General features: G+C 41.8%; 1 protein-coding gene across 1 annotated transcript; it reads right to left on the minus strand.

The window, feature by feature from the left end:
- Positions 1 to 3,732: 3,732 nt before the first annotated feature.
- LOC116521747 (vomeronasal type-2 receptor 26-like) lies at positions 3,733 to 18,490 on the minus strand. The gene is made up of 4 exons (XM_032236407.1): positions 18,278 to 18,490; positions 10,274 to 10,390; positions 4,722 to 4,848; positions 3,733 to 4,631 (listed from the first exon to the last, which is right to left on the minus strand). The coding sequence occupies exons 1-4, from the start codon at positions 18,488 to 18,490 to the stop codon at positions 3,733 to 3,735; spliced, it is 1,356 nt and encodes a 451-aa protein (XP_032092298.1).
- Positions 18,491 to 19,402: the final 912 nt, after the last annotated feature.

A 19,402-nucleotide genomic window follows, 5' to 3' on the forward strand; every position in this document is an offset into this window, starting at 1 on the left:
AAACTATTCTCCAAAGCACCTGGGGGTAGGACAAGAAGCAAAGGGTGGAAATTGGTCAAGGAGAGAAGCAACTTAGAGCTGAGAAGGAAATTTCCTAACAGTTCCAACAATTAATCAGTAGAACAACTTGCCTCCAGAAGTTGTGAATGCTCCAACACTAGATGTTTTTTAAGAAGATGTTGGATATACATGAAGTGATGTAAGATTTCCTGCCTAAGCAGGAGGTTGGACTAAAAGACCTTCAAAGTCACTTCCAACTTGTTATTCTATTCTATTCTATTCTATTCTATTCTATTCAATGACCAAAACTTGAAAATAAATTGATCATGTATTTACATAAGTCTATCTTGAAGTCCTTGAAGTCCCTGAGAAGGATGTTGACTGAAATCAATGGGGTCAGAAAATGTCAAACATACAGAAATGATGCCAGCAATGTTAACATCTCCAGGCTGATGATGGGTGTGATGAATAGGAAGAGGTTCCTCAAGTTTACATTGAAGGCGAAGATCCTTGCATGCCACTTGAGGCAATACTGTTAACAGCGACTCCATGATTGCTAACAACTTCCATAAATGTCCTCTTTCTGTATATAAATGACAGCAACAAGATTCTTCGAGGAAATCATCCTGGACTGTCTTTTTCAAATGTTTCGCAGACAAAAGTAGAAATTGCAACATACTGTCAAATCAAGTCACAGAGAACATTTGAGAATGAATTTCATGGTGAATATTAATAGTATGCTTCAGTGTCAATTCCTCATTTTTCCATAGTGTCCCATGAGATTTGGAAGAGTCAGACTGCCTAATTCCATAATAATGATGGGACAGTCCCCTGTGTAAAGATCATGCCTCTGGAGGGAGGGAGGGAGGGAGGCCTAAGCCAGAAGAGAAAGAATGAAAAACAAGATAGAAATGTATGTAAATATATAAATGAGTGTAGACATTTATATGGATTAGGAGTCCTCAAACTTTTTAAACAGAGGGCCAATTCACAGTCCCACAGACTGTTGGAGAACCAGACTATAGTTTGATTTGCCTAATAACTAGCTGGGTGGGTGTAGCTAGGTGGTCATGTTACTGGGTGGTTGTGGATATGTGGACATGTGACTGGGTGAGTGTGACCAATTTAGCAGTCCATTTTGCCAATTTACCAGCCCATTAAATAATACAAGCAGCCCCCTTTTTCTACTCTTCTTTTTAATACTGCCTGAGATTTTTGCTCTAGGTTCTTTTTTTAAACAGAGGGGAGAGATTGGCAATGCCTGGAGAAGGCATGCTTTCCACAGGTGTGAGAAAAATATCCCAGATATAATTTCTTCATAGCAAAAAAAATGGCAAGGAGGCTATGGCAACAGAAAGCAGCTATTTTATTACACCTGCAGGTGGATTCCCAAACAAATGAGAATCCCTACAAGGTACATAGGTGCACCTTAAATACACAAAATGACATATCTTGAATACAAAAAATACAATTGCGTACATAAAATACAATATGAAAAGTACATGGAAATTCCCCAAATGTTCTGAAAGTATACGTGTCCAAAAGCCCTAAAGGATCTCGCTTTCCCAGAACTAAACAATAAGGTCATTACCGGTTTCCTGAAAAACATGTTCTGTTGCTCCCTGTTACAAAGGGAGGGATCAGCCTATTTTTGACCAGGTCACTGTGAGCTTCTGATTATGCTCCAAGCTGTGATTTTCCAGAAAAGCTTACTTGCTGGTCAGGTATTCAAGATGAGTCTATCAGGTTCCTCAAATAACCTCATCTAATTTACCCAAATAATCCAGATCATTTAACCTTATTCTCTCAATTCACCCTCTCTCCAATAAGGACAGTTATTTGGATAACTTTAACAAATGCCTCCTTTCACCAAGAAAAGTCTGGCAACAGGAAGTCAAAATATTCCAAACACTCCTAAAAGCAGAGCTTTCAGTAACATGAGTTCAATGTGTAGTTTTTCACCCTTTTTCGCCTTTTGGCTGCTGGATCAACACAGGGGGACATCAACCCTAGCTTTGTTGTCAACTGCAGCTAGGAATTTCAAATAAGACTGACAATGAATGTTTCTGCTGTAGCCAGATTGGCCTCCTGAGAAGTTCTCATCTACCGAGCAGGCTGGCCACAGCCGCACTCACTGCCCAATTTAGCACCAGTGATGGAGAGAGGGGCTGGAGCTACTAAACAAGGAGCTAATCTAATTGCTCCTAGGATCCCATCCCATCAATCCAGATTTGGGAGTCCAGGTGCATCCGTGATCAGCAAGCAAGCCCTCAACTGGGCTACTTGAGAGTTGAGGAGTTTGCATGGGGCCAATCTAGTGTCCAGTCTGGCTACAACACAACATTCATTCTCAGCCTTATTTGAGATTCCTACCCACAATGGACAGCACAGGAAAGGTTGCCCCAGCCACCTCTCTGTATTGCACTGCTTCTTGGATGTGGCTTACAGTTCTAGGAGCCGAGGTGGCACAGTGGTTAAATGCAGCACTGCAGGCTACTTCAGCTGACTGCAGTTCTGCAGTATGGCTGTTCAAATCTCACCGGCTCAGGGTTGACTCAGCCTTCCATCCTTCTGAGGTGGGTAAAATGAGGGCCCGGATTGTTGTTGGGGGCAATATGCTGATTCTGTAAACTGCTTAGAGAGGGCTGAAAGCCCTATGAAGCGGTATATAAGTCTAACTGCTAACTGCTATTGCTATTGCTAAGCCTGAAGCAGTGGGAGGCAAGGGCTGCCTTGGTGCCACAAGCCTCAGGCTCTTAACAGTCTGCAGAGGATTCATTCGAATCAGTGTCAAGGCAAGGGCCCCAGGGGGCCCCAAATAGGGTGAAGATTTTTACAGCTTTCCTTGTCCCTCGAAGAAGTACAGATGGGTGGGATGCCCAAGAAAAAGTGCCTGATCCGGACACCTGCTTGCCAGATTATACCAGAAGTGATGCATCCCCGGTTGTGGGCTCCATGCGGGGGCCTGAGGTAGAAGGGAGGGTGAGCATAAGACAGGTGCCAATTGGCCTGCAGAACCAGAGAGGCAGACCCAAAATGTGGATGAACCTCATCATTTCCACCACTCCCAAGAAGTTCAGAGGGACTAGGATAGATTTCCCTCCCCCTCTGATGGCCTTACTTTCCAGTTCCACCCTACAGTACTCATGAAGGTAAGGCCTGCTAAAGGGAGGTGGGTGCCTTCCTTAGCCAATATAGACTGGTTTGTCCTAACAAGAACTGCTGGATGGAATGCAATAAAAATGAACAAATCTTAAAATTTTGTCACCCATACCAATACAAGGCATTTCTTAATATGGTTTTTAACCTGTGTCCATTGAGACTAATCTTGCATTTTCCTCCAATGCCAAACCACACTTCAACCACCTAAAAAAAACAGGCCTAAGCTGTCACTTCTCGTATGGCCTGGCCACTCAATAATTTAACACAGGAAAATGTTTGCCATAGAGGCCACAAATTTGTGAGGTGGCTCATATTCAATGGTACCAAATGACAACTTGAAATCTCCAATTAAAGAAAAAAACATAGATTTATTACAAAATAAATGCAATAAAGCATAGATCTGAAAAGAGTGGTAGTAATTATTGCATCATTCAGATTTTTCAATTTTGCCCTCCATTTAAAATTGTGGAAGCAAGTTCATTCCAGCTAAATAAAATTATAAACTGGTCACAGAGTTCAAAATTGAAAAATTCTCCTACAAACACATATAGATCTTTTTTTAAAAAAAAATTAAAACTTTCTATTCATGAGCTTATGTTTATTGTTCAGTTCAGGTCTCATCACAATGATAAAACACTTAGGAAGGAAGATGCATACCAATAAGCCAGCACTGGAGGCAATAATGGAGAAGATCTCCACAACCAACATATATTTTCCCCTTGTGCTTAGATAGGTTGGAACAAAGCACAGCCAAACACTGCAGAAGACCAACATGCTGAAGGTGATGAATTTGGCTTCGTTGAAACTGTCAGGTAAATTCCTAGCTAGAAAAGCAGCAGAGAAACTAATCAGAGCAAGAAAACCCATAAAGCCCAAAACACAGCAGAACATGACTGAATCTTCATTGCACTCCAAGATGATTTCTTCAGACATTGACTGTGTATCAAAATCTGGATATGGTGGGGATATTATCAGCCATAGAGCAGAAATACATATTTGAACAAAGGAGCAGGAAATAATAATGTAGCTCACCATTCTTCCACCCACCCATTTCCTCAGTTTGGAACCAGGTGTGGTGGCTATGAATGCTAGAACCACAACAAAAGTTTTGGCCAATATACAAGAAATTGCTATAGAAAAGATGAGGCCAAAAGCTGGTTGTCGAAGGAGACAAAAAATCTTATCCGGTCTCCCAACAAATAGAAAGACACAAAGGAAAGAGAGGAGAAGGGAAAGTAGGAGTATATACGTGAGAATCCGGTTGTTGGCTTTGACGATGGGAGTGTCTTTGTGTTTAATAAATACTGTGATGATCAAAGCTGTCATTAAAGAAAAGCCAAAGGAAAGAATGGTCAGACTGATCCCCAAAGGTTCTTCATAGGACAAAAAAGTAATCTGTTTTGGAAGGCACATATTTTTCTCAGGATTTGGATATTGATCTTCTGGACATGGAGAGCAGTCATCCATATCTAAAAAGAACACATTGGAATTGATACAATTGATTATAGACAGTGTTGTATCTCAATATCTTAGCCCAATTATATTTGGAAATTTCCTACCTTTCTCCTTTGATATTTTCCCCTCTGGACATATATGGCAATCATAGCAGCAAAATGACTCCCCTTCTTTCTTAGCTTTGCTGTATCCTGTCTCACAAGGATCATTACACAAAGATAAAGGTAGTGCCTGTCAAGAAATGAAGAAGAATGTTTTAAGACACACTGGAAAACAAATGCTCAGAGTGATACTGTTAAAGTAGAATTAACATAATAGAAATGAATTGATAGGCAAAAGTGATGTGATGACACCATTTAGTTTCTATTTGTTGTGAAATTATCATTCATTAAATATCTACAATTATTGGTATTTTCCAAAACTAACTTCCTTACTCTCCAAAGACAATTTTTATGCTGGTCAGTTAAAGATAGTTTTCTCAACTTCTTAATTATGAACTGATGAAATGTAATACACTATACTGCACCTTCTATATCAAAAACCATAGTCCATATTTCACAGAGGATCAAAGTAAAGGATACAATATTCAATACAAGTATTAGGATTGTAAACATTCTGATATATATTTTTTCCTTCTGTAGGACATTTGTTCTTGGTTAGTTCAGAGATGTTGCTCTGCAAAATTCATCAATATAATTTTATGGTAGATAAATGAATACAGGCCAATTTAGATTCAAACAGCCAACCTGATTAAAGCCGACAGGCCATGTGATGGAATCTAAAGAAATATTGAAGAAGTTGTCTGGTGGAGCTGTGGGATCTATCGCTCCAACTTTGACCCTAAGAAAGGACTGGTTTGGAAATGTGATCCAATTGATTATATCATATCCACCAACGAATTCTCCATTTTTATCAAATGAGATCTTTTCACCAACACTGTTGTTGAATCTGACACTTCTTAGAAAAAAATGAACCTGAAATACAGAGACAGTCAAAGAGAGAGAAAGAGAAAGGAAGACAGGAGGCAGAAATAATTGTTCAAAACATAACAATGATTCCCAAAGGGAGTAGATATAAAATATGGCACTAGTGAAAAAAACAGAATGTATTGACATAGTATTGTACAATGAAATACCAATAAAAATAATTCTATGATCTGTCTTATTGCAGTTAAAATCCATGAGTCAAAAGAACAGAAAGATAAAATGAAATGTCTTTACATTTATATGTATGTTACTTTTCAAAAGAGGCTGTAATGATCATAAGATATATGATGTTATGGTGATGTAGACAGGGCCCAGGATCACTTGAATTGGAAGAATTATATCTGTTCAAATAATGAGTCACATATAAAACTGGACTACAAAGTCTGACATTCCCACTCCTGGTTAACTAGCAAGAAACTAAGATCATCAGCCTCTCTCTCTTTTGCCTGGCTAAAGTGTTACAAATGGGGAAATATCTGTATCTTTTTTAGATCATAGGAATGGCCCTGAAGAAGAGTAATGTTGTAGCACAACAGAAGTAAAAGAGGAAGTTGAGTCTGGGTCAAGAAAAGTAATTTGAGATAACATTTTAGGAAAATGTTTATGGAGATTCTCAGTCATCCAGGTCATGGCTGTACCAAAGGTGCCTTTTTGAAGAGGAAACTGGACTTTCTGGTTTTTCTTTGAAGAGATGAAGAAGCTTCTTGGATGAGAAGAGAAATGTCTTCAAATAAAAACCAGTTACCTCTGGAAAAAAGCATCTTTGGGATTTCAGGAAAACATAATTCATCCAATGTGAATGTGAGGGAGGGGTAAGCAGAGTTTTAATACAATTGTTACAATTACAATAGTGCCAACTTTCATGGAATGGGTTTCTTAGTTTGCCTTATATGTTGGGATTGACAGTATTTTGGAGGTCTCTATAAACAGATATATTGCCAGCTGGAGGACTAAAGAAGCTCAGGGCAGTATGAAAAGGGGACTGGTCCCACTGAACCACACATGACACGAGGCTGGATCCAGGCGGTTGTAACCGCCTCCCTTCGGGAGGGGAACTTCCCCGCCGCACTGAAGGCGGCGGTGGTGAGACCCCTCCTGAAGAAGCCATCTCTTGATCCAGCTGTCCTTAATAACTACCGCCCGGTCTCCAACCTCCCCTTCCTGGGGAAGGTTGTTGAGAAGGTGGTGGCCTTCCAGCTCCAACGGTCCTTGGAGGAAGCAGACTACCTAGACCCCTTCCAGTCAGGCTTCAGACCCGGTTACAGCACTGAAACCGCCTTGGTCGCATTGATGGATGATCTCTGGAGAGCCAGAGATGAAGGACATCCCTCCATCCTGGTCCTCCTTGACCTCTCAGCGGCTTTCGATACCATCGACCATGGTATCCTTCTGCGAAGACTGCGGGAGGTGGGAGTGGGAGGCACCGTGTTACGGTGGTTCTCCTCCTACCTCTCGGACAGGTCGCAGTCGGTGTTAGTGGGAGGGCAGAGATCGTCCCCAAGGCCCCTGAAATATGGGGTGCCGCAGGGTTCGGTCTTATCCCCCCTACTATTTAACATTTACATGAAACCGCTGGGAGAGATCATCCGTAGGCACGGGATTAGATACCATCAATATGCGGACGATACTCAATTGTATCTGTCCGCCCCGTGCCAAATCAATGAAGCGGTTGCCGTGATGGACCGGGGGCTCGAAGCCGTCATGGACTGGATGAGGATTAACAAGCTTGTGCTCAACCCAGAAAAGACCGAGTGGCTGTTGTGTTTTCCTCCCAAAAATTCGGCCACTAATCCAACACTCAGGCTGGGGGGTCAAATTCTACACCCCTCAGAGAGGGTTCGCAACTTGGGAGTCCTCCTGGATTCACAGCTGTCATTCGACCATCATATAGCGGCTGTGACCAGGGGGGCATTCGCCCAGGTACGCCTGGTGCGCCAGTTGCGACCCTACCTGAACCGGGAGGCCCTCACAACAGTCACTCGGGCCCTCGTGATTTCTAGGCTGGAATACTGCAATGTGCTCTACATGGGGCTGCCCTTGAAGAGCATCCGGCGACTTCAGCTAGTGCAGAACGCAGCCGCGCGAGTGATTGCGGGTGCACCCCGATTCACCCGCATTACACCTATCCTCCGCGAGCTGCGCTGGCTACCTGTCGATCTCCGGATGCGCTTCAAGGTGCTATTGACCACCCATAAAGCCCTACATGGCAGTGGATCTGGATACTTGAGAGACCGCCTTCTGCCAATTACCTCCCTACGGCCTATAAGATCTCATAGGTTAGGCCTCCTCCGCATCCCATCGGCCAGCCAATGTCGGCTGGCAACCACAAGGAGGAGGGCCTTCTCAGTAGCGGCCCCGACCCTTTGGAACGAGCTCCCCGTAGAGATTCGTACCCTCTCCACCGTCCAGGCCTTCCGCACAGCCTTGAAGAACTGGCTCGCCCGTCAGGCCTGGGGATAAGGACCATTACCCCGCCCGAATGTTGTATGCATGTTGTGTATCATTTTTATTATGTGTTGTTGTCTTAGTACTGTATTGTATTGTATTCCCCTCTCCCTGGTTTCTGTGAGCCGCCCTGAGTCCCCTCAGGGAAAAGGGCGGCCTACAAATAAAATCAATTCAATTCAATTCAATTCAATATGCCCACCCCATACCTGCCACCACATATGATTGTGGAAATTTTTCTTTCCTTCTTTCACTGTTGTTTTTCTCCTGGTTTTGGATAGAGAGAGAGATTGCAAAGCATGTGCCACAGTGTAGACTCCATTGTAAATATTGTAACTCTGTCCACTCATGTGTGTTTCAAACACAGATGTGGGAAGGGTCTCAAGCCTCTCCTGTCCAGTACATTTCTTCTCAGATGCCTCGATTTTTGAATTCGAGAAGAAACAGTCGAATGCTTGTTCCCAAAAATCTTTCCGAAAATGATCATGTTGGTTGTTGTTTGGATTTAGGTTTTGAAAAAAATCCTGGAAGTTTTGGACTTCCATTGTGTGAATGGCAAATGATAAAACACCATGTAGGAAATGGATATCCAAAGATTTATGAAAGGAAACTGAAATATAATCTGTTTGAGATGATGTAATCAAGATTTTTGCCTTTTTTGGTATATCCTCCACTTCTGAAAACTGAAGGAAACTTCTCAGAAATGACAGGGAGCGAATTTCACCATACAAGATTATCACATTGGCTGAGGCTGTCATGAGAACTTGGTATATATGTAGTCCTTTGTCTATGATATCAGTAAAATCACTGTAAAAAGTTAAGATTGGGAACTCTGCTATGAATTCAATGCAGATGCCATGTTCAAAAAATGTGGGTATCAACTCCTGGACAAATCTCTCTCCTTTGTCATCATTTACCACAAGAATTCCAATCCATATCCATCTAAAATGCAACAATAGCTTCAGGAGGCCCTTATGTTGGTGTGATTCATCTGGAAACATTTGTTGGAAGAAAATTGATTGAGTCTTTTCATCCATGACTGGAGCAGAGCCATAGGTCAACTACAGAAAAATAAACATATGCAATTCCAAAGGTCTATGTGAGCCTCTGGAAATGTGTACATTTATTTGAATCTTTGGGTATCCTTATTCTATATACTGAAACATTATGCAGTTAGTTGTGTTCATTTAGGAATATCAACCAAGATGTCATTCTTAAGGTACCAGGAAATATATTTTCCTGAAAGTAAGAACCAACTGTAATAATGTTGCCAAAAAGGCATTAAGAATTGTTAATCTTGCAATCTATGCAAGACCTCATCTTGCATAGCTTCTTCTCTGTTAATATTGTACTGCTAACCAGAGCATACGAAACATTTGCTAAACCAATTCTCAAATACAGCTCATCTGTCCAGAACCCACACAGCATATCAGAGATTAATACAATTGAGCAAGTCCAGAGATATTTCACAAGAAGAGTCTTCCACTCCTCTGCTCACAACAGAATATCTTATGTCACGAGACTTGAAATTTTGGGCTTGGACAACTTAGAACTACACCGCCTTCAGTCTGACCTGGGTGTAGTACACAAAGTTATCTGCTACAATGTCCTACCTGCCAAAGCTACAACCACAATACACGAACACACAATAGATACAAACTTAAGGTAAACCACTCCAAACTTGATTGCAGAAAATATGACTGCAGCAACAGAGTGGTGAATGCCTGGAATGCTCTACCTGACTCTGTGGTTTCTTCCCCAAACCCCCACAACTTTAACCTTAGATTGCCTACTATCGACCTCACTCCTAAGAGTTATGTAAGGGCATGTTTAAGCGCACCAATGTGCCTAACATCCCTGTCATAATGTTCCCTTTTATTCGTATCCATTTCATGCATTCAAAATCATGTTTATACTTATATATGATAGTATAAACATGATTTTGAATACATGAAATGTATTCATGTATTGAATACATGCTTAACAAAATAAATAAATAAATAAATAAAAATAAAATAAAGTAATACCCCATTGATTGACTCATTACTCATGCATCTCTGCTGATCCTATCAAACAAAATATATATATCTAGGAATCTGAAATTTTTCTCCTTTCTAGAGAGAGAAAACTAAAGACTTCTGAGGTAGTATGGCAGAATAATAATAATAGTATAAAGAATAAGAATATACATATTGTATAAATAACATATCTTCAGCACCTCTTACCTGAGGAACTTTATAGATACCCAATAAAGTTGCCATGTGAAGAGCAATGTCAGGTGCTCCAATAACTGCAGCCAAACTTTGGGGGAAGCCACATTTGTAGTTAGGGATGAATTTGCCCTGAGTGAAAGGCAGCAACATTGAGGCAAAGTAACTCCAGCCTGGACTAAAATTGCTATTAAAAATGTGGAAGCCCAGCGTGATGTTAGGTAGGATCTGAGGATTTTCATTGATCTCTTTTACAGAAAATGCTAAGGCCAGGATATGCTGGTAATTCTGAAAAACTATTCTGTAAAACATGTATAAAAAAACCATTAAGAAAACTCTTTTTCACATTATGACACTTGTGGTGCATGAATACAATATTTTGTGGAATATAGTTTATTGCGGTTCTTGCAACCGTTCACTTAGTGGCCATTCAAAGTTACAACTTTATGTCCGTTTTTCACACTTACAACCCTTGCAGCATCCCCATGGCCATGTGATCAAAATTCAGATATTTAACAAATGATTCACATTTATGATGACTGCAGTCTTCCAAGATCATGTGATCACAATTTGTAACATTCTGACCAGCAAAGTCAATGTGGAAGCCAGATTAACTTAACACTAACTTAACGACTGCAGGGAATCACTTAAGAACATGGGCAAGAAAGATTGTAAAATGCGGCTAAGCTCACTTAACAAATGTCTCATTGAGCAACAGAAATTTTGGGCTCAATTTTGGTCACAAGTTGAGGATTACCTATATTTAGTGTTCTGTTCAGATTCTCAAAATTGCAGACCAAAATAATAGCATGTTTATACACCTCTAGAATCAGGAACTGTTTTAAAGAAAAAAATGGTTTGTCATTGAAGCATTTCTGAATAAATAAGAAAAGTTCAGTATTAAACTTCAGCTGTTAAGAATGGTGTATATGAAGAAAAAAATGCTGCCTTTTGATACTAGAAATATCAATGAAAAAAAAATGTGCTCCCACCTAAATTTTAGTGGTAGATCTTCCTGAATTAATTCTCATCTACCTCAATATTTACACTGAATGCTTGTTACATATGATTTGTTGGAATAGAAATGTTGCCTTTTTCAAATTTATGTGGAAGCTTATAAATAAATTTAAGATTACTGGAAAATATTTTGAGCAATGACCAGAACTTGAAAATAAATTGATCATGTACTTGCATAAGTCTATCTTGAAGTCCATGAGAAGGATGTTGACTGAAATCAATGGGGTCGGAAAATGTCAAGCACACAGAAAGAATGCCAGCAATGTTAACATCTCCAGGCTGATGATAGGTGTGATGAATAGGAAGAGGCTCAATAAGATCACATTGAAGACCAGGATCCTTGCATGCCAATTGAGGCAATACTGTTAACAGCAACTCTGTGATTGCTAACAACTTCCATAAATGTCCTCTTTCTGTGTATAAATGGCAGCAACAAGTTCCGTCTAGGAGATCATGCTGGACTGACTTTTTCAGCTGTTTTTCAGACAAAAATAGAAAGTGCAACATACTGTCAAATCAACTCACAGAGGACATTTGAATGTGAATTTCATGGTGAATATTAATAGTATTCTTCAGTGTCAATTCCTCATTTTTCCATAGTGTCCCATGAGATTTGGAAGAGACAAACTGCCTAATTCCATAATGATGGGGAGTCAGTCCCCTGTGTAAAGATCATGCAAGGGCATCTGGAGAGAGGGAGGCCGAAACCAGAAGACAAAAAAATGAAATACAAGATACAAGTTTATACAAATATATAAATGGGTGTAGCCATTTATATAGATCAGGGGTACTCAAACTTTCTAAACAGGGTTCCAATTCATGGTCCCTCAGACTGATGGGGAGCCAGACTATTGCTTGATTTGCCTAATAACTGGCTGGGTGGGCATGTGACTGAGTGGTTGGCTAAGTGGTAGTGTGACTGGGTGGGCATGGCCAATTTAGCAGTCCATTTTGCCAATTTAGGAGCCTATTAAATGTAGCACTAACCTCTTAAGGGTTGCTGGAATCTGGGTTATCCTGGCCCTCTTCATATGGCTGCCAGTCAACCTGGTCCCTCTCTGATGCACTTCAACTTGCCAGTGTCACATGATGGGGTGTTGCTCAGCTTCCTCTCAGCAGGCAGGTCACAAAATGGGGTGACATTCTGGTGGCTGGTTGGAGCTTCTTCCTCTTTCCCTATCTTCACACTTTCTTGAACTACCTGCTGGGCTCTCCTTCCACAGCCTCTGCTCCTTCGTAGTTTCCTCTGCTTGCCTCCTTTCACTCAAACTCTCCTCTCCTCTCAGGCTTGGCCCACAGCAGCCTCTACTATCCTATTCCCTTCACCCCTTTAGTTTGGCCCAAAGAAGCCTTTGCTATCCTATTCCATTTTTTACCTCAGGCTTGGCTCACAGAAGCCTCTACTATCCTATTCCCTTCTCTCTCTCAGCTGGGCCTATAGCAGCCTCTACTATCCTATTCCCTTCTTCCCCTCAGATGGGCCCACAGACGCCTCTACTATCCTATTCCCTTCTCCCCTCAGCTGGGCCCATAGCAGCCTCTACTATCCTATTCCCTTCTCCCCTCAGCTGGGCTCACAGAAGCCTCTGCTATTCTATTCCCTTCTCTCTTTCAGGCTTGACCCGCAGAAGCCTCTGCTATTCTATTCCCTTCTCTCTTTCAGGCTTGGTCCACAGAAGCCTCTGCTATGCTGTTCCCTTCTGTTTTTTATTGGAATGGTGGCTGACAGACTGAGTGAAGCAAGATGGCTTTAAAGGCTAACAGATTTATTCAGCTCTAACAGAACATTGCTAACCAAGTGGCTGTTCAGCTAACACAACAGCCAAGGTGAATTCCATCTGACAGCTCTTTTATATTGAGTGTCAAATGGACTTCCGGGGGGAGGAGCCTGCCGTCGCCGGTGGCTCAACGGAGCTGCCCTCAGAGTTCTGGTTCGTATATCTACAAGATCTATAGATATCTCTTCTTTCAGGCAAGAAAGAAGCAGGGAGGAACGCAGTCGTTAGAATCCTCTTTGTAGTTCACAGCTTTTTTTTTGGCTGTGAACGGAGAAGAGGTTCAACAAAAGCTGAGTTTTTTTTTTACTCCGGCCAGATCTTCTCAGCTGTTTTTTTTCAGCTCAAGGCAGGTCGCCCCCCCCCTCAGGACAAAACTAAGCTATTTAAAATCAATCCGAGCAGCGACCATTCCTGAGAACCTTTTTTCTATTATTATGCAAAATACCAGCTTCAAGTTTATAAAAAACTCCTTTGTTTAACTGCTTTTCAAAATGGCGATTTTATAGCTTCCACATTTGATATATGATATATTTAATCAGCCCTGTTTTCTTGAAGACTTCTCTTTACTAATTGCCAAAAGTTTATTGAAAGTACTTTATTTTAAATCAAGGTGAGCAGAGACTTTGTTTGTTTCCTTTTTATAATGGCTCCCAAATCAAAGCAGTCTAAACATTTTTTTAACAATACATCCCAAGCAATTGCTATAAAGCTGCAGCTCTTGCCTTCTACGCCCTCTACTGGAGATTTGTTAACGAAAGAATTTCTTTTTGAAACTCTTAAAGAATTTAGGAGGAAATGAAGAAACTTATTTCGGACTTATGTGACAAGCTTAATGCCAAGATTGCTCAAACAAAGGAGGATATGATCGGGGTCATAACTGTAATGACAGATTATATTGCAGGAATGGAAGATAAACTGGAACTTTTGGAGGAAGCTAATTCTAATCTGCAATGGGCTCTACATGGGGTTGCCCTTGAAGTGCATCCGGCAACTGCAGTTAGTCCAGAATGCAGCCGCGCGAGTGATTGTGGGCGCACCGCGGTTCGCCCACGTTACACCCGTCCTCCGCGAGCTGCACTGGCTACCTGTCGGTCTCCGGGTGCGCTTCAGGGTACTGATGACCATCTTTAAAGCACTCCATGGTAGTGGATCTGGGTACTTGAGAGACCGCCTTCTGCCGATTACCTCCCTTCGACCAATTAGATCGCACAGACTGGGCCTCCTCCGAATCCCATCCGCCAGTCAATGTCGACTGGCGACTACACGGAGGAGAGCCTTTTCTGTTGCAGCTCCGACCCTGTGGAACGATCTCCCCGTCGAGATCCGTACCCTCACCACCATCCAGACCTTCCGCGCAGCCCTCAAGATCTGGATCTCCCAGCAGGCCTGGGGATAGGTTCCCAATTTACCCGCCCGAGTGTTGATTGCTGAACGAAAGTTGTGTTTTATTATTTTTCCTTTGTTCACATTTTGTTTTGTTTTTTGATACTGCACCCCCCTCCCTTGTGATTGTAAGCCGCCCTGAGTCCCCTCAGGGAAAAGGGCGGCCTATAAATCTTAATAAAATGATAAAAGAAAAAAAATGATAATCTGACATCTAAAATTGAAATATTGCAACAGGAAGTTGAAAACGCAGAAAGACAACTTGTTACGACAAATTATAAAAAGACGGCGTTTGCAATAAGAGTTAGGGGAATGCGTGAAAATGAACAGGAGAATTTGAAACAGGCCTTTTTTGAGGCTTTCAGTCATTTGGTGGGAAGTCCGGGACTCAACTTTGATTGGCAGATCCAAAAAATTTACCGCCATAATTCGTGGGCAGCAAAACAGAGACAGCTTCCAAGAGATATAATTATATATTTTGCTACAAGAGAATCCAGAAATGCGATACTACAAGAGTTTTACAATAACAGGCTGCGAATTGATGGACAGGACTTGAACGTATGTAAAGAAATACCACCCCAAATGTTAAGAGCCAGGAGAGACTATGCTTTTCTAACTAAAGAACTCAGAAATAATCAGATACAGTACAGATGGGAGGTGCCATTTGGTATTACAGTTACATTTGATGACCAAAAACACCGCCTCAACTCTGTTTGGGAAGCCCGAGACTTTTACTATAAGATCCTAAAGGCGGGACTTCCTGAATTACCCAGACTTGGAGAAAGACAAGGAGAAGTAGAAGAGAAACAACAAAACACACAACTACAAGCCGGGAGGTATCGTTTTCCCCCTCCGGAAGGGCAGAAAAGCAGAGAACAAGGATTTAGTTATGCTTCCAAAACATTTGCTTAATTTTAATTTGAATAATACTTTGTGACTTCTGTCTTGTATAAAATGGTATAGTTGTATACCGATGAAGAGACATTAAGGCTGAAAGAAGTGACGCTGATTTCCTCGGAAAATATATTGTGTGGGACTTAAAAAAGACTTGATGGATAACTTTGAACTTTTATATAAATTGTTTATGATTTATTTTCTAGGGTGAGGAGGGTGGAGATCGGGATGTTCCTGGATTGTGGTTTAGGTTGAATAGAGTTGGGACGCCTGGTGTAGACGGGAGGGTAGTGAAGGTTCAATTAGAGCTTATTTTGAGCCAGAAAGTAAGTTGATTTTTATATAAACTGTTATTGGAATATAATGTTTGGAAGGATATATCCAGGGAGTGTGCAGGAAGGCGGAGCAAATATGAGAGGAGGACGGATGAAAATAAAATATATATATGGACACGGGTGAGGTAGGATGAGAAGAGTTGGAAAAGGAAACCGAGAGAAGTATTTGAGATGTGTTTAAACTGCTTTTTAGAGAAGGAGGTAAAAGGGACAAATTAAAGGTTTGGAAATAGACAGATATTTAGATAAAGAGATAAGGCCCCTAGCTAGAGTAGAATTCTATTGGATTAACTTATTTGGTTACAATATAGTTTGAAATCCTGCAAATAATAAATTAACTGAGATTAGGAATGATGTACATTGTTTAAGTTTTAATAATGATGGAAAGCTGAGCTCAATGTAGAGAGTTTATTGATTTTTCTTTTTTTTTTGTTTTTTTATTCTTTTTTTTTCCTTTATCTCTTATCTTTTAATTTTTAATCTATTTGGTTTTAATATACTCTAGACTGTGTTTGATAAAAAGCTATGCCGGGTATGGGATCTGGGAAGTCAGAAGGGTGCTTGGGAGGGGGGTTTACTGGGGGGAGGGGGAGGGGGGAAATATAGTTTCAACTTTCAAAACAATAAGAATGCACTTGTATACTGCTGCTCTTTTTTCTTTTTTTCTCTTTTCCTTTTATTTCCCTTTTCTTTTCTTTTCTTTTAATTTTAGTATAAAATACAAATCGAATAGATTAATGAATAGTAGAAATACACCGAAGCGAGGAGTAGAGGGAAAGAAGAGGGAGGAGTAGAGAGGGAGTGAGAGGGGAATGTAAGGAGGGTGAGATGGAGGGAAGGGGAGAAAGGAATGTCTGAGGGGGAGGGGAAGTAGAAGAGGGGAATGTTGGAGGGGAGAAATGAAAGTTGGAGGGGGAGAAGAAAGGGTGTATGGAGGATGAAGTGTTATGTTGGTTTTCTATAGTGGAATAGAAGATGAATTGTGTTTATTGTTTTTTTAATTGCACAATATATAAGTGATTGTACGAAATGAAAATGAAAATGAAATAAAACAGTTAATAATATATTGAGCTGTCAAATGGACAATCAATCACAACATCTTCGTTTCTTCAGCTTCTACAAAGGGGAGAGGACCAGAGGGAAAACAGGACACAATACTCCTTCCCATCGAGTCTGCACATTTGTAGTCTTGTAAATAGACAGGGCGACGCCTGGCTCAACATGATCTGCCTAGTTTGGTGTAGGCTGGAGGATTAGAAGGCAAACCAGTTGGGGCTTCTGGAATGACCAGAGACTGTGCCCTATCGTCAAGTTTACTCATCAGTGCTGGAACAAAGCCAGGCTCTCCAGGTAAGTCCCTCTGTTGGTTTGTGTTGCAGGTGGTAGCATTGTGGCCTGTTTTGAAGTTGTCATCATCGGCTGATTGGTTGTTGCTGGTCGGAGTCAGCCCTGCTTCGTCAGTTTGGGATAATGCCATAAATTCTCCTTGGGATCTAAGCTGGTCAATGTGGCACCACCATACCTGGGCATCGTATAACTCTACTTTGTATGAACGGGGCCTGGTCGCCTCTATTACCTTTCCTGGTAGCCACAATGATGGCCAGCAAAATTTCTGGCATAGAGTAGGTCCCCTACTGGAATCCAGGGGCTTTTCCTGGGCATAGCCTGGGTGCAGTCTGTCTAATATTGTTCATCAGGAGAGCTGCAGGAGTTCGATTGGTTTCTGGTCGGAGGTGGCATGTTGAATAAGCAAGTCTTTTGCTATTTTCACCACCAATCCTCGTGTTCTATCCTGGCCAAAACCTCCTTGACAGATCACACTGTCCTCTTGGCCAGGCCATTGCTAGAAGGGTGCTAAGGGACTATTAGAGCTTACCTAATTCCTTGGCCAGATAATTAAATCTGGAATTGGGCTGAGGTTAGTTGAAGCCCATTATTGAATACCACCAAATCCGGTAACCAGTGGGTGGCAAAAAGGGAGCTCAGGGCCCTAACTAAAGCATCTGTGGTCGTTGAGGCCATTGGCACAATTTCCACCCACTTTTAGTGGGCATCCACAGCAAACAGGAGCATCTGCCCCTGAATTGGACTGGCTTAATCTATGTGGATGCAGGACCATGGGGTCTTTGGCTTTTCCCACTCTCAGGGCTGAGCTACTGGAGATGCTGGCCTACTCTCTTGGCATTTGCCACTCGTTGAGACCCAATCTGTAATAGCTCTATCTAAACTTGGCCCCCAGACATAGTTCCTTCCCAACATCTTCATGTGTACTATGCCTGGGTGCTCCTCATGGAGTGCTTTAAGAACTTGCTGTCTGAGAGGGCCCAGAATGACCACCCTGCTGCCCCATAGTAGACAACCCTGCATGGTAGACAATTCATTCTGTCTTGCTTTGATGGCCCCTAATTCCTCTCCCACAATCCCCAGTCCAGTACTTTGGAGATCATAAAGTCCTTTGTAGAATACATAGCAACATCAGCAGCAGTCAGGGAGCAGGGCCTGTCGTTGATGAGCAGAATAGTATGGGCTGCTTCTGGGTCTTCAACAGCAGCAGGTAATGGGCATCATCTCCAAGCATTGGTGTGACTCATGTGCTTTCCTGGCCAGTGTACCAGGGTGTAGCCATAGGCTGCAAGGAAGACAGTCCACTTGGTCATTCTGGGTGACATCCCGGGGGGCATTTGGCCATCCCTAGCTAAGGGCTTATGGTCAGTGATGAACTCAAAAGGAGGTCCATAAAGATATTCACAGAAGCGCTTGATGCTAGCCATGGCTGCCAAGGCTTCCTTGTCTAACTGGCCATAACTTCTTTCAGTTTTAGACATAGTTTGAGAAAAGAAAGCAATTGGTGCTTCTAATCTGCTAGGTAATCTGTGTCTTAGAACTGCTCCTACTCTATAAGGAGAAGCATCACAGGCCAACACTAAAGGCAGTTTTTCATCATATTGGATTAGCACACTCTTAGATGTCAGGAGGCTTTTGACAGCTCTGAATGCAGTTTGCTCTCTTTTTTCCCAGAGCCATCATGCTTTAGTGTCTAATAACCTATATACCTGTAATGGCTCAGCCACTGAGACTTTGTGGGACAGAAAAATGCTGGGAAAGCTTGTAACTCCCTTTTATTCCTTGGTACTGGTGCACTTTGAATAGCTTTTATTTTAGCTTCAGTAGGGTGAATACCTGAGGCATCTATTAAGTACCCTAAAAACTCTAGCTTGGAGACTGCTATGTGGCATTTTTCCTTTTTTAATTTTAACCCAGCATCCTGGAACTTCGAAGGACTGCCCTGAGATGCTCCTGCAGCTCAATGTGAATTGCTGTGCATACCAGGACATCATCAAAACAAGGGGCGATGTCTGGTATTCTGTGAAGCGTCTCCATTAAGCTCTGGAATATCCCAGTGGCTACACTTATGCCAAATTGGAGGCTATGGCACTTAAAAGCTCCTCTATGTGTGACAATAATTTGGGCTTCAGTAGTGTCCCTGTTCACAGGAAGTGCTAATAAGCCTGGGCTAAATCTAATTTAGCGAAGATTTTCCCATTGCCCAAAGAATGTAATAAGTGATGGACAATAGGCACTGAATAGGCCAGTGAGGGTGAATCCATAGCACGTGTGCCACTGGTGGCATGCAGAGCCATTTGTTAGGGCATGCCAGGCGTTGCCCTGTCAACTCCAGCATGCATGTGTGCACTGGCCAGCTGACTTTGGTCTTCTTTTGAGGCCATTTTTCATTC

This window comes from Thamnophis elegans, chromosome Z (genome assembly GCF_009769535.1).
Source record: "Thamnophis elegans isolate rThaEle1 chromosome Z, rThaEle1.pri, whole genome shotgun sequence".
Classification (NCBI taxonomy): Eukaryota; Metazoa; Chordata; class Lepidosauria; order Squamata; family Colubridae; genus Thamnophis; species Thamnophis elegans.

Excerpts from the sequence above, each read along its gene's own strand:
- LOC116521747 (XM_032236407.1), bottom strand. The coding sequence starts at position 18,490 with ATGTCTAAAACTGAAAGAAGTTATGGCCAGTTAGACAAGGAAGCCTTG. Across the intron at positions 10,391-18,277 it reads CAGCCTATGGCTACACCCTG|GGCAAATTCATCCCTAACTA; the intron begins GTACACTGGCCA and ends CCTTTCACTCAG. Across the intron at positions 4,849-10,273 it reads GTATCTATAAAGTTCCTCAG|GCACTACCTTTATCTTTGTG; the intron begins GTAAGAGGTGCT and ends ATTTCTTGACAG.